Genomic DNA, 14,824 nt, shown 5'->3' on the forward strand with positions numbered 1-14,824 from the left:
CTGACTGTTCTTTTATTCCACTAAAGTTTTCTCCTGCATTTGCTGTGAAATGTGTTTGTTGATGTCCCTGCTCATAGTCCTCATCTTTGTCCGGTCCCACAACGTAGACAATGACTTTTTTCATTCACACTCGCCTGTATGTGCCGAGGCCGTGCATCTTGCCGTCTTTCCAGTGACCTTGATAGTTATCGTTCTTGTTGAGCGTCTTATTGGGAGCCACAAATTCACCAAAGCTACAAAAACACATCAAGAAGCAAACAGAAGCTGATAAGAAACAGCTGACTCATAATGAAGCTCATGTACACTCATGAATACACGCACTCACCCATCTTCCAGTCCGTTCCTGAACGCCCCGGTGTATATTCTCCCATCAGGCCATTTTAACACACCTCTGAAAAACATCCCAATCATTAGTACATATCAATATTTTAAATATTCTATCCAAATAAAGACAGGCAGTATGTGTGTCCAACCTGCCGTTGGGCTTCCCGGCGAGCCAGCGTCCTTCGTATGTCGCCTCTTTCAGCCGTCCGTCCTTATAAAAAGTGTAAGAGGCCGTCCTGGAGATGGGAGGCTCCAGCTTCTGCCCCGACCCCGAGCTGATGGATGCCACGTCCTGCCCCGCCCCGCTTAGGGCCTGGTCCACCGCCTGGTTGATGGAGCGAAGCCACTTGGACTAGGAACGAACACAAGAAGGATATCACACAGTGGTCCAGTTAGTTGCAACGAATGGTAATGCAGTTTTAAAAAGGTCAGTAGCTTTAAAAGATCTACCTTCTCCATGGGAGAGGAGGCCAGCAGGGTGAACGTCTCCTCTGGTGTGATCGCCTTTAATCCATGTCTGTTCACACACACATAATAACAAATACAATATTCAGGATGTGACAATAATATAACATAAGACATGTTAGGAGTAGTAAAATTATAAATTGATTCAAAGTTTTTGTCCTTCCCATTTACATACGTGACACTGGACACTATTAAAAACATGTAAAGATTAAATAAGAATTATAGAAATATGTAAAAGACTAAGAATATGCACATTTTTAAAGTTGTTTTTTTTAAAGATCTGGGTATTATGAAGTTATATTTCAGTATTATTCCACAGGAAACATGTGAGCATGTGATGAAGCAGAGTAGACTTACAGGCCGGTGTTCTCCTCTGGGATCGGCTCCACCCAAAGAGTGGCCAAGGGGAAGACATGATGGGTGGAGAACTGGAAGAGAGGAGAGGAACAGGGAAAGAAGGAGGAGGAAATGTGAGAAAAGAGGGCATAAGATAGAAGGTAAACGTGAGTGTTTAGAAAGGTAAAGAAACATTCATTTTTAGCAACATATCTGACCACATTGAGAGACAGTGACACAAGTCTAATGCTATGAATACAACCATAAGGTGTGTATGGACCTTACACACAAACAGGAGGTGAACCAACAGCCTTCTCTATAAACAAGAAGTTGGAAAGATTAAATTACAACAATTCCTCGAGCAGGACGCTGGCAGAGAAAAACTAACAGTAAGTCTTTAATAATCTCTGGAGAGACTTGCATATTATAAACCTCTTCTACCTGAAGGTTTCTTTCCTCTCTGCTCCAGTTTAGCTTGTGTATTGTTTGCAAAACAGCCAATGTCCAACCCCATTTGTATAGTTGGGAAGCTACTAAGAAGGAAGTAAAAGGGAAGTAAAAAAGAAGAAACGAAGCAAAAGGGAGTAAAGAAAGACGGGAAGTAAAAGGGAAGTACATATGAAGTAAAGAAAGACAGGAAGTAAAACATAATTAAAAAAGGAAGTCAAAAGGAATTATGGAAGGAAATAAAAGGAGTAAATTAAGACATGAAGTAAAAGGGAAGTAAAAGGGAAGAAAAGAAAGAAAAGAAGTCAAAGGAATTACAGAAGGAAGTAAAAGGGAGTAAAGAAAGACAGGAAGTAAAAAACAATTAAAAAAAGGAAGTCAAAAGGAATTATGGAAGGAAATGAAAGAGGAGTAAATTAAGACATGAAGTAAAAGGGAAGTAAAAGGGAAGAAAAGAAAGAAAAGAAGTCAAAGGAATTACAGAAGGAAGTAAAAGGGGAGTAAAGAAAGACAGGAAGTAAAATGGAAAATAAAGAAGGAAGTAAGGAAGTAAAGAAATAGTTTATTGCTACAAGACATATTCAAGATTGCACAGTGAAAGTAAAACCATAATAATACAGTTGGATAAGAATAAACTGTAAATAATGACCCTATTTTAGGCTTATAAACATTGTTATTACTGCACATTCAGGAAGACGTTGAAGACACCGAAAAAAATGATGTATCTGGTTTAAGGTTAACCTAAGGGATGCCGGGGTTCAGTCATGCAAGACAACATGTGTTTCACATGTTTTTAAAGTAAAGCATGCATGCTCAGATTTCAGCAACACCCTGGCTGCTTCTCAGTCACACAGTCGCACATATTCACATCACGAGACACCGGGACAATCACCAGCCACGTCTTTCTCAGCCTCCATTTTACAACCTGCTTCAGGAATTCAAATACATACAGCCCTACGGACATTTCTGTATTCATTTGCACAATTACAGACATTATGTAGGGGGACTAAAATGTGCAGGACAACCACGGGACTGGTGCAGACTAGAGGAAATAGGGGGGGGATGGACAGAAATGCAAATAGAAAGAGAACAACTGAGAGGAAAAGGAGACAAACAGGGAGAGAGGGAAGGAAACTGCTTTGGAGAAGTGAACCAGAAACTGTTGGTCAAATCCTACGCCAACAGTAAAAAACCAAGGCTTCAACAAGAAACAGAATACGGTGGAAGAGACTAATGCTTCCACAAGTTTATTTTGAATTTTGGATTTTAGCTGGATTGGTTGCAATGAGGCAAAATGAAGAATGAGAACTAAACTGCATTAAAAGCCATTGAGCCTTGGTTCCAGTCCGTTCATCCTTCCATGCAGTCTCCCTCAGGTAGAGAGCAGGCAGAGGGCGATGGTGGGGATAGGGCTGGGTATCACCGGACATGTTTAAGTAGTCGTCTACTTACACTGTTTCAGAGCAAGTTTAAACATTCATTTTGTGCATAAATACATTATAAACTTCAACTGAAGCAACTATGAGGCTTCGGAAGTTTGTAGAATCAAGTGGATATATTCCAAAGTTATGCTCTTTTTTAAAGGGATAGTTTTGAAGTAGGGTTGTGTGAGGTACTTCTCCATAGTCGGTGTATTACCTACAGTAGATGGAGTTTGGAGAAACAGGAGTACCAGCAAGAGAGCAAAAGAATGTACTGATGTGGGGCAGCAGCAAATCAGATTTTAGACACTTAACGCTATATATAGAATATTTTCACTGCTTTATCTTGCTGTCAGACAGCGCTTTCCGACAGGGAATTGAAGCCGTTATATCATTCATATTTTGGCGCCCCTTTAAACCCCAGATATGACTTTGCCTGTTGTATAGGGGCGTGTTTGTCTTGTGTTTAAAGGCTGAATCCTATGACACAGAGCCCTAAGCCCTTCACACACACACACACATACACACAGAAGAAAAGGAGGGGATTGGGACAGGGGAGAGTACAGGTCGCTGTGCTGACATCTGCTTCTGGCTGCATACTTACAATATTCTTACAAGGCGCCACGCCCTGACAGCACGGAGGCAAGCACACACAAACGCTTGAAACACACCAAGTTATAGTGTCTGAAACATGGATGGCTTCAAAATAGTTAAAGGCTTGATGTAAAGTGTGTGTGTGTGTGTGTGGAGCTGACCTGCGCGTGGACCAACGCGTCGTTGAAAACGATGAACCAGTTGACGGAGAACCTCCCGGCGTTCTGCAGCGTCAGAGCCTTGTTGCTGCTCTCGCAGATGAGCCGGCGGTGAGGCTTCCGCAGAGAGTCCTGACGACACACAATGACACCATTCAGTGACATCATGTGACACCTCGAGGAATCCCATGTGCAGGACACACAAACAAACACACACACACACACACACTCAGCGAGTTTACCGTCATTTTGCCGGGGAAGCTCTTCCAGAAATTAAATGTGTAGTCGGCGTCCTTCCTTCTTCTCTTCAGCTGGAGCGCCAAAGCTTCGAACCTGGAGCAGCTGTCCTGCAGCCTCTGGTAGTCACTGGAGCTCTGACAACACACACACACACATTTAATGTGAAATATGCTAAATAATAGTCAGATTCTCTTCCATCAGTGGTCAATAAAAGTGAATAAAATATCCAAACATCACCCACCACTTCGAAGCAGGTGGCCAGTTTGAGCAGCAGCCGGCCGTACTCGTGAAGGTGGCGAATCGGGAGGTAGAAGAGCGCCACCAGGAGGTCGGCCATGGTGGGGTTCTCCTCGCTGCACTCAGACAGCCTCTTCAGCAGCTCGGGACTCTTCCCGAAGAAATCTCTTCAAAGAAAATCATCACTAGTTATTGCTGATCATTTGCTTCTTCACTGTAATATTCAGCGTCACAGCACCTTTTAGGATGAAATAGTGTGTTTTTGTGCTCACAGTGAGGGTTTGGTCAGCGTCTGGAAACCTCCCATCACCTGGAAGTTACCCACAGCGCTGCAGTACCTTTGATGAGAATCAGAATGAGAATCAGAATCGTGTTTATTGCCGGGTATAAGTGGTATACACTAGGAATTTGCTTTGGATTTGTTGGTGCAAGTCAAACAGTATAATAACAAAAGAATAGATAAAAACGTTAGAATAAAATAAGAATAAAAGAATTGAATTTCTACCAATAAACAATATACAAAATAAGCTATAAACAAAAATAAACATGATATAAACAGAGAGAGAGTGTGAAGTGGAAGAAATCAGCTTTTTTAAATTCAATCTAATTGTTTTAAGACCTACAAGTTCACATACTCTATATAAGAGTCAAGGAAGATGCCGGCGTGGTCGAGGATGAGCAGGCTTTTGACGTCGCGGACGCGGCGCAGGTTGGCGGTGACGCTGGCGGCGTGCTGCCCGGTTAGGTGACACAAGAGGCTGAATCGGCCAGCCAGAGTTTGCAGGAGCCCGACGGCCACCTGACCGAGGGCTGAGCTCAGAGACTCTGGAGAAGGATGCCACACAAACAGAATCAGCCAAAGAAAAACTAAAGTGATAAAAAATGCTGATTTAAAAGTGAAACTCACCCAGCTCCAGCAGGGGGCGCAGTATCTGTGTCTTGATGTTACACAGCTTACAGTAGAACTTCCTCTCGGCAGACGCCAGCTCATGGAGGCTGGCGATGAAGCCCATCACGTTCCTGTCCAAGACCAACGCGCACCCCTGGCCGCCCGCAAACACGTTGCTCACATAACCGAGCTGGAAGACAACGTGACGAAAAACAAACTTTGAGAATACAGTTTCTAAATGATCTTTATATGATCATTGTATATAGTTTTTAATCTATAATAGATCCTGCTCTGCTGCTGCAACGACACAGAATAACAAAAGGAGTAGTTGAGCAAAAAAACAACCCGTTACTTACGTCTATACAGAAGGGCAGCAGTACAGGCTGCTGGGTGTAGCCCCCCGCCTGCTGCTCCTCATCCTCCCCGTCTTCCTGTTGACCCAGCTCCTTGGCGTGGCTCTCCTCCGCCTCGTCTTTCACCTGCTGTCCGCTGTAATAAATGATGGGCCGGTAGCAGTCTCCGTCTGCCAGCAGGAGGGTGTGTCTCTCTCCGGCGCTGATGTCCCAGGCCCGGATCCCCTCCGACAGCTGGGAGGAGAAGAAGAGGAGCGTGAACCTCAAGGCTTTCTCTATCTGTGAGTAGAGGAGGTGGTTTACTCACCTTTGCGAGGCGGGGGACGGTGCTGGGGGACTCCTTGTGTCCAAGCTGACCAGAGCTGTTACTTCCCCATGAAAACACCTGGAAGATTTGGATAAAATGTACATGTGAATAGAACATAGCATAGATGGATATAACAGCTTCGGTTCCCAGTCAGAAAGAGCTGTCTGATGGCAAAGTAAGCACCTGAAAATATATATCTCATATAACCCCACTGAGAAACTATCCCTTTAAGGTAACATGTAAAATAAGGCACCGACTCACCTGAGACTGAGCAGTCAGAGCGAGGGAATGATGAGCGCCGGCCGCCACCCGCACCACCTCCTTATTGTTCAGACTCTTGATGCACAGCGGCTGTAATCTGCAGACAGACACATCACACTACTGTCAATAACAACATATCAACATATCACTACATTTAACTGCTTTTATATTTAGTTTGGCCTTGTGGAAAAAAAATTATGCAAGATGCAAACACGTCAGTGAAGATTTAGGATAATTATCACCGAATTGGCGCGAATATAAGACAATATTATCATACTATATTTGTGGACTTTGGACGTTATTGTCTTATAAACAGGGTCATTCCATAAACAGAATAATACGATAATATTCATGATTCATAACTGACCACAATAATCATTTTAACTGGTATACAAAGACCACTTTTATTTTTGTTGTTAAGATTTCGATCTTCATACAGTGAGTCATTTGTTTCTTATCATATCTTCTTTATCATATCTTTTTTTCACACATTTCATAGTGCCGAGAGACTTCCTCCAACCTGGCCAGACTGTCTCCGTGTCCCAGCTGTCCTTGCTCGCCGTGGCCCCAACTCCACAGCTCCGTCTGCAGGGTGGGGAACACCTCCTGGGCCTCGGGCACCGCTCCGCCCAGCGGGGTGAGGGCTACTGCACGCATCCTCGGACGGCCGGCTTTCCTCAGCAGCCGCGGGGACACTGAAGGTGCACGGACAAAAAAACAACTGCATAGGTTTTCTTTTATTCCTCCACTGCAAGATATTTAATCGATAGGGTGAGATATTTCGGTATCACCCTTATTGTTTTCATCTGTGTTTGCAAAATGTTGACAAGCCTGAGCCAAACAAAGCGATGGAAAATACCTAAACCTGATCGAATCTCAGGTGCAAAGTTCAGCAGAAGAAATCAATATGTGTTATCAAAACAGAAACAGCAGTGACGGTCGTGTAAACACATGCTGCCACACAGCAGACAAACAATGAGGAGAAGCCTGCAGGCAGCAGATAGAACAAACACCAATGGATGATTAAAAGTTACAGGAAATTGTGGGCAGGACTGATAACTTCTGGTCGAAATCGGTGGTTCTCTCAATCTCTTTTCAAAGTGTGAGGCTCGGTGAATGGATGTGAAACAACATTACATTAGTAATTACATAAGTTATAAAAAGAAGATCACATAGAATAGCCTAAAAGTGTGTGATTTGGTTGAAGAAATAGTTTAGAGACAGTAGTTTTGGGGAATGTTACTGTTTTTCCTACTTTCTCAGAGTTAGAAACTAATAAATGCTTTAGGACAGACCTTTTTTAGTCTAACCTGTTCTCTGAAGTTATCTCAAACAGCAATATTAGGCTATCTGGGCTCAATTGTTGAGTGTCTATGTGATAAAATAACATAATCATGGTCCCATAGGCATCCAGGAATTAGCATAAAAAAAGCATACAAAAATGACTAATCGATTTAAAAAATCTTAGTCGACTAAGACCAAAATGAACAAGGACTAAGAGGGGGCAGTCCAAATGGAAACTAAAAGACTATTGGACACGACAGCTAATTTCCTCCCTTGAATGTGCATGAAATAAAAACAAAACATGCACACACACATCTTTATGGCCTCCAGCAGTGAGCCATCTGGTGGCCCAAAGGACAGACAAACAAAGGAGAGTCAAATGTTTGAGAAATAAATCCAGGGTTTATAAAATACCTTAAAATAACCATTAATCCAGGCTGTAATTTCTCTGCTGGATATGAAGATTTTGGCTTCTATGTGTCCTCATGAGCTACTTGAGAGTTTTCAGGATTCGTCTCCCAATTTCCTCATCAAATCTGATCTTCCAGCCTTCATACGACCCACAAGCGGACAAACACAGATGATGAAATCCAGAGTAAATAATCTCTATTTACAAGGAAAGAGAGATATGATGATAGAAGGGAGAAAGTCCATCCATCTATCTATTTTTATATACCTGCTTATTCCTGCTCGGGGTCACACAGAAGCTATCCCATAATGCATCAACACTGATCGCTCACACCTTCTGCTCCAATAAATCTGCTAAGTTAGAGGATAAATATCAATCTGCATTCCTCAGTGTTTTTAATCACACAAAGGCGACCATTCAGACTGGCTCACCTCGCTCAAACTGGACCCAGTCGCGCTCAAAAGCACAAAGATGGAGTCCTGGGTCACAATTTGCTGTTTGCCAATTTCGAGAAGCTGACAACACAGTGATCTTCTTTGGGAGCTTTTTAAAAAATACTTTTTCTCCAGTCTGTCTTGACACAAGTTAGAAATAAACTCATACTGAAAATAGTCATTTTTGAACAGGGACTAAAAGGCAGTAAGTGCAGCATTAATAAACACAACTAAATAACAACATACTGCTTGCAACTTCCTGTGTCCAGCTAGATGGAGGTGACACACACACAATATAAAAGTCTCAGCTGTGCACAAAGTGCGACACAAGGACAAGGACAAGCCTTCGCCGTGCGTACAAGCCAGATGAGGAAGCGAAGACAAACATCAACCTGCACATGCGCAAGGAGTACTTACGCAGCAGGGTATAGGAGGAGGATAAGAGGTGAACAGCGTATCTACCCTGAGAGAGGAGTCCCGGTAGCGAGAGGCGGCGCCGCAGACCCTCGGCCTCCTCCTCGCGGATGTCCCCTGTGCTAGAGCTCTTCTTGGCTTGAGTGGAGTCCTCCAGGCGGACGCGCTCTGTCGTGCTGTCACCCGCGACGACGCCCGTGAGCCCCGCCGGCCCGCCTGACCTCGCCACCCCCGATGGCAGATAGTTCATCATCTTTTTGAGGGATAAGGCCTCGTAGGTGGAGGCGACCCGTTCGCCCACTGCGGAGGCGCAGGAGGCCACCAGGTTGTTGAGCGCGGAGCCGGGGGTGGAGGAGGTCAGCCCTCCTGCTGATGGCTGGAGGAGACACAAAGAGTCAAATGAGTCTGGGTACTACCAGATCATATACATACCAAAGAACGTTTATTGCCAAGAAGTGAAAGTCAGCGACTACCAAACGCCTTCTGGCCTTTGAAACCACATGTTAGGGCGATCCCTGCTGGTATTTTATGTTTCATAACTGTGATACAGCCTGACTTACCAGTAGAGTGTGCGGTCCTCCAGCAGTCGCCTTCTGCTCCGCCTGCGTGTTGTCAGCAAGTTTCTTCAGGTAGTCTTTGACAGCTTGCTCATCTGGATAGGGTGAACCCTTGACCCCCAAAACACCACCACCTCCGGGCTGAGCTGAGGCGTCACAGTCCGAGGCTGGCATCGCTCCGTTAGCCAGGGCTGATTCCTCTTTCTCCGAGTCCTGATTGGGGTCAGAGGAAAGGTCGGCACCTTCGGCGGGTGCAGGGGAGTTTGAGGTGGCGGTGTGGGAGTGGAGGACCGGCTCGGATGGGGATGTTTTGAGCCCTTTTGTCAGAGCAGGCGCCTCCAGCCTGCCTTCATCCTCCGTCAGCTCTACCCCGAGGGGACAGTAATGACCGTCAGAGATGATGACATGGTCCTCTTTGTCTGTCATGGTATACAGCAGCTGGTTACACTGTCTGCATTTGTCTACAGGGTGACGGTGGACGTCCTGAGGGCCCAGGCAGCGCACCAGAGCCAGGCTGTGTGAAGCCCCACAAGCCACCTGTAATACATACCTCCCCGCCAAGTGCTCAACCTTTTGTGGTTTCCAGACAGGGAAGACGGCGACGTTGAGGCCCAGCTGACAACCGCTTCCCCACGACCACACCTCTCGCTGGGCCGACAGCGCCAGGGTGTGCTGCTCCCCGCAGGCCAGCTCCAGCACCGGCACCGTCTGCGGGGGGCTGGTGTCGGCGTCCACCAGGGCGACTGGAGTCGGGTTGGGGACGGTGCTGAGGCCCGACAAGCCGCACTGTCCCGAGCCGTTGTCCCCCCACATGTGGACGCCACCGTCCTCCGTCACGGCCCCGCTGTGGAAGCTTCCAGCTGCAACTGCGACCACCCGCTGGCCGCTGAGCGCACTCTCCAGGGTGGGTTTCGCCGGATCGGGCGCTTGACTCTGCTTCCATGGCAACTCCCCAAAACTGTACACCTGCCCTCCTGAATTGGGAGCAACATCAACACAATAATCAAAGAGAAACATGGCAGTTAATCCTCATCAAAAATCTATTATAGCAATTAGAGCTGCAAGAATTAATCGATTAGTTGTCAACTATTACATTAAACGACAACTATTTTGATAATCGATTTATCGGTTTGAGTAATTTTTTAAGAAAGAAAGCTTCTTAAATGTGACTATTTTCTGGTTTCTTTACTCCTCTATGACAGGAAACTGAAAACAAGACATTTGAGGACGTCATCTTGTGCTTTAGGAAACACTGATCGACATTTTTCATCATTTTCTGAAATTTTATAGACCAAACAACTAATCGAATAGGTCGTTTTGGTCTTAGTCAACTAAGATTTCTTTAGTCGATTAGGCATTGTTGTGCTTTTTTCATGCTGAATGACATATTTCCAAAAAACGTAAGAGCACATCTCTGGTAAACACCAGATTTAAAGAGGTGCTTTTGTGTGATTCTTTGTGGAGAAACTCAGTTTGATAGATCTGTCGATTAAATCAACTAATCGATTAGTCAACAAAATCGTATGAGTGTTAGTCGACTAAGAATTTCTTTGGTCGAGGACAGCCCTACTAATGACATGAAATAGAGGAAAAGGAGCCACTCTATGATTTGATTGATTATGTTTCCTCTTTAATGGTTAAGACACCAACCATGAGACGCAACATCCCCAGTTCTCTCCCTCATTTCCTGTCATCTCTCTACAGTCTGTTCGTAATAAAGGCATGCAAATACCCTCAAAATATATATATATATATATATATATATATATATATATATATATATATATATATATATATAAAAATAAAACAATACCTTCCACGAGCAGAACACCATGCCGTGTGCCCAGGGCGACCTGAAGGACAGGCCCGGGTAGGAGCAGCCTTTCTGGGGTGACACTGCAGGAGTAGCCCTTCCAGGTGTGGAGCAGACCTCGCTCTCCACCACCGTCATCATCCCCGGAGCTGAGAGAGCAATCACAAACATATGAAGTAGGAAAATATAGTATGTCAACCAGACTTGCCTGGTGGCAAAATGATGGAAGATCTTCACAAACTATTTGCTCAGTATTATCATTTGTAAACCATCATTTAATTAAAAAAAGGTAGAACTATAACCCTGCCAACAGAAATTACACAAAGCATCATGGGAACACAATGTTCTTTGTGTAACAGCACAGAAAAAAAAAACACTTCATCCCTCCTCCTGTGCAGCATTACGTCTGAACAACAAGATGTTTTGTGGGTGAAAGCAGAAGTGAACTCCATCCGTAGGCGGTGTGTCACATGGCGATCACATCCAGCACTGCCAGCAACAACATGTGAAAGCAACAGTTAATAGATAGATAGATAGACAGCTTTATTGATCCCTGTGGGGAAATTCGATTGCCACCAAGTCAGACAACAACAAACAAACTGAGGCATCACTAGTCGCTCACTGAATGAGCTTCTGAGTCCGTTAAAAACACACACACACACACTACAGTGACCTCCAGTGAGTCTGGTGCAAGACCAATCACTGAGCCACTGGAGCAGTGTCGTCTGAAAATGTTTGGATTTGACAAATCGCCTGAGTCTGCCTGTAGTCAGTGGTGTAGAGTGTAAATAAAAAAGGAGATAAAACTGTGCCTTGTGGGGCTCCTGTTTTAGTTAAAATACTGTCAGACCATTTTTTATCATGCTTAACATATCTAGATAAAAGATCATTTAAAACCCAAGCGATGGTTGTGTTGTGCAGTTTAAAATCCATCAACTTGTTAGCTAAAATGTGTGGTTGAATAGTATTAAAAGCACTAGAAAAATCATCCTAACAGATTTGATATTTCTAGTGCTGTTGAGCAGAATAATCCTCTTGTAGGAGGACTTTGAATACCTCTTCCTCTCCATCAGTGGGGGGTTTATGTCTCCATCTCTGCTGCTGTCAAAGAAAAAGAAAACGCACCTCGTTAGATGAGAGCTGGGAAACAGATATAGCTTTTATGTTGCTGTCAATGCAAACAAACTGAGTTTTTCAAGATTCAATCCCTGTATTGTCATTGTGTATTACAACGAAATTAGATTGTGACAATCCCATAGGTGCCTAAAAAAGATAATACAATAAAAAAAAAGAGATAGTGCAATATAAATATATATAAAAAAATATATATAAAAGATAATACAATAAAAAAGAGAGAGTGCAATATTAATATATACAAAAAAATATATATAAAAGATAATACAATAAAAAAGAGTGTAATATAAATATATATATAAAAAATATATAAAAGATAATACAATAAAAAAAGAGATAGTGCAATATTAATATATATAATATATATATATATAAAAGATAATACAATAAAAAATATAAAAATACAATATTTATATTGATGAGATGACAGTTTTGCCAGATTATTGCACAATCAGATAATTATATAATTATTGCACAGCATCAGATAATTATTGCACACAGTGATTAGCATGTTATTGCACATATAGATTTACAGTATTTACATTGCAAAAGTGAAACAAAAGTGAAACAAAAGTGAAACAAAAGTGTCATTGCAAAAACAATTTTAGGGGAAAACCCAAACACCTATAAAGAGGAGTCAAAATGAAAGCAGTTGTTCATGTTTTAAAATACTTCTAACATCATGAAACAGCATGCATTACCTGCAACCTCTGGCAGGTAATACATGCATCAGGTGTTCTTCCATCTGTTACTAGATAATCCTGCAGGCCAGCATTAGCTAATCAGCTTCAGCTACCCGTTAGCTCAAACCCACAGGTGTGTCTCTTTTCTTTATTTTCTTAATATATAAAACCTCCTCTTTCTTACCAGCTGGCTCCACACAGTTCTCCTTGATGTGCTCACTCAGACAGGAGAGAAAAACACAGGTCTGTTGAGGAGTTTAGCAGCTAAATGCAGCAGCTGCTTGTTGTTCATCTCTTCTTGTGTTGACACAGAGAGGCGCAGCTGCTTCTTCTTCTTCTTCTTCCTCTTTGGTGTTTATTGGCAAACCATCTTAGAGGTGCATTACTGCCACCATCTGGACTGGAGTGTGGAACAGGAGATTGTGCAGAAACAAAATTAAAAAAATAAAATGATAGTAAAAAAACAACAACAATAAAATAAAAATTAATAATTATTAATAATAATAACAATATTACTAATAATAATCAAATTCTCTCCATTATTCCTGTTGCCCTTAAGTAATTAATTAGAAGATTGTGTACTTTCTTAGATGTCTTTCCTAGCAGATTGTAATATTTCCATCATCTACTCCTGAGAGAAATTCCCTTCTTTCTTCGTCACTGGACTGGAGTGTGGAGCAGTAGATTGGCAGGAAAAAAAAAAAAAATAATAATAAAATAAATTTAAAAAAAATAAAGAAAAAAAATAAATAATAACAATAAAATAAAAAATTAATAATTATTAATAATAATAACAATAATAATAATAATATTAATTAAATTCTCTCCATTATTCCTGTTGCCCTTATGTAATTAATTAGAAGATTGTGTACTTTCTTAGATGTCTTTCCTAGCAGATTGTAATATTTCCATCATCTACTCCTGAGGGCAAATCCCTTCTTTCTTTGACATATTTGTTGCACTCTCTAAGAACATGCTTGACAGTTTCAAGATATAAGATTCAAGATGTTTATTGTCACGCCGGTTATACAGGTACAATCGTGTGAAATGCTTTTTGCTGGGAAGCTCCATTAAAATAATAAGTTATATTACAATTATAAAAGGAAATACTTTGTACAAGGCATATTAAGAATATATAGAGGCATATTAAGAATATATGCATTGAGAACATATATAGTAAATACAGTATAAGATATATGTTTGTGTGAGAAGGTGTCGTATGAATGATCTATTTAAAAGTCTGATGGCCTGGGGGAAAAAACAAACACTCCATAGAATAAGCAAGCACCCAACTGGACTATGCAAATGATGATTGTCAGTTAAAAATATGTCTGTAATTACACAGAAACATACTGTTGTACCATTATTATGTTATTATTAGCAAAAAAAAATATTGGGTGAAAATAAACACGACTTTCAGTCATTTATTTATTCATTTATCTTTTTTTCTTCAACTTTAAACAAATTCTTGGCATCAGAACCTATTTGCTGGCTCTATATTGGTTTTATTTAAATAGTTGTCACCGTCTTCAAGCTACAATACAGAGTAATCTGAAGTGACTAGGCCCCTGGAATTGAAGAAAAGACAGCAGGGAACCATTTCCTGGTCTCTTCCACATCTTATGTACTTGAGGACTGGGACAAGTGTTGTGGACATTTCCTTCATTGAGGAACATTGTTTGCATTTTACCACTTATTTGTAGCTATTGTCCTCACACTCCTTGAGTATAAAACTGCCACATCTATCTGCAATGAGCTATCTGTACCACACGGGAGAGCTACTGCTCTCCACTTCCTGCTCTCCACTTCACTGTGAATCCACTTCACTGTGAATCCACTTCATTGTGAAACCACATTACAGCTCCAGCACATGTGACTTTCATGCAGGGATGGAAAGAGCAGTTGTACTCAAATAAAAGTACTGTTACTATAAAGTCATTTTTAAGTAATTGCGTTAAAATGTACTCTGAGTAAATGCCTTACACTTTTATATGTAAATATATGTAAATATATATATGTAACACCAGTGGAACAACTTCAGCAGCATGACCCCTTATGGCCAAA

At 42.1% G+C, this 14,824-nt stretch overlaps 1 protein-coding gene across 6 annotated transcripts in view; it reads right to left on the minus strand.

The window, feature by feature from the left end:
• Positions 1 to 13,140, minus strand: part of als2b (alsin Rho guanine nucleotide exchange factor ALS2 b) — a 20,612-nt gene extending 7,472 nt beyond the window's left edge. The window contains exons 1-21 of one of the 6 annotated variants that reach the window (XM_037761964.1): positions 12,945 to 13,140; positions 12,000 to 12,044; positions 10,944 to 11,092; positions 9,134 to 10,104; positions 8,577 to 8,949; positions 6,553 to 6,727; positions 6,033 to 6,129; positions 5,772 to 5,849; positions 5,468 to 5,698; positions 5,130 to 5,301; positions 4,846 to 5,047; positions 4,495 to 4,560; positions 4,227 to 4,389; positions 3,988 to 4,119; positions 3,749 to 3,877; positions 3,598 to 3,621; positions 1,147 to 1,217; positions 775 to 841; positions 474 to 676; positions 326 to 391; positions 135 to 233 (exon numbers count right to left, since the gene is read on the minus strand). In XM_037761964.1, the coding sequence (XP_037617892.1) occupies positions 135 to 233; positions 326 to 391; positions 474 to 676; positions 775 to 841; positions 1,147 to 1,217; positions 3,598 to 3,621; positions 3,749 to 3,877; positions 3,988 to 4,119; positions 4,227 to 4,389; positions 4,495 to 4,560; positions 4,846 to 5,047; positions 5,130 to 5,301; positions 5,468 to 5,698; positions 5,772 to 5,849; positions 6,033 to 6,129; positions 6,553 to 6,727; positions 8,577 to 8,949; positions 9,134 to 10,104; positions 10,944 to 11,092; positions 12,000 to 12,013 (3,482 nt within the window). In that variant the 5' untranslated portion in view covers positions 12,014 to 12,044; positions 12,945 to 13,140. The remainder of the gene's footprint in view (positions 1 to 134; positions 234 to 325; positions 392 to 473; positions 677 to 774; positions 842 to 1,146; positions 1,218 to 3,597; positions 3,622 to 3,748; positions 3,878 to 3,987; positions 4,120 to 4,226; positions 4,390 to 4,494; positions 4,561 to 4,845; positions 5,048 to 5,129; positions 5,302 to 5,467; positions 5,699 to 5,771; positions 5,850 to 6,032; positions 6,130 to 6,552; positions 6,728 to 8,576; positions 8,950 to 9,133; positions 10,105 to 10,943; positions 11,093 to 11,999; positions 12,045 to 12,944) is intronic. The other 5 variants (XM_037761966.1, XM_037761969.1, XM_037761967.1 and 2 more) reach the window with 5 other exon arrangements.
• Between the last annotated feature and the right edge of the window lie 1,684 nt (positions 13,141 to 14,824).

The sequence above is a fragment of the Sebastes umbrosus genome, chromosome 24, assembly GCF_015220745.1.
Source record: "Sebastes umbrosus isolate fSebUmb1 chromosome 24, fSebUmb1.pri, whole genome shotgun sequence".
Lineage (NCBI taxonomy): Eukaryota > Metazoa > Chordata > Actinopteri > Perciformes > Sebastidae > Sebastes > Sebastes umbrosus.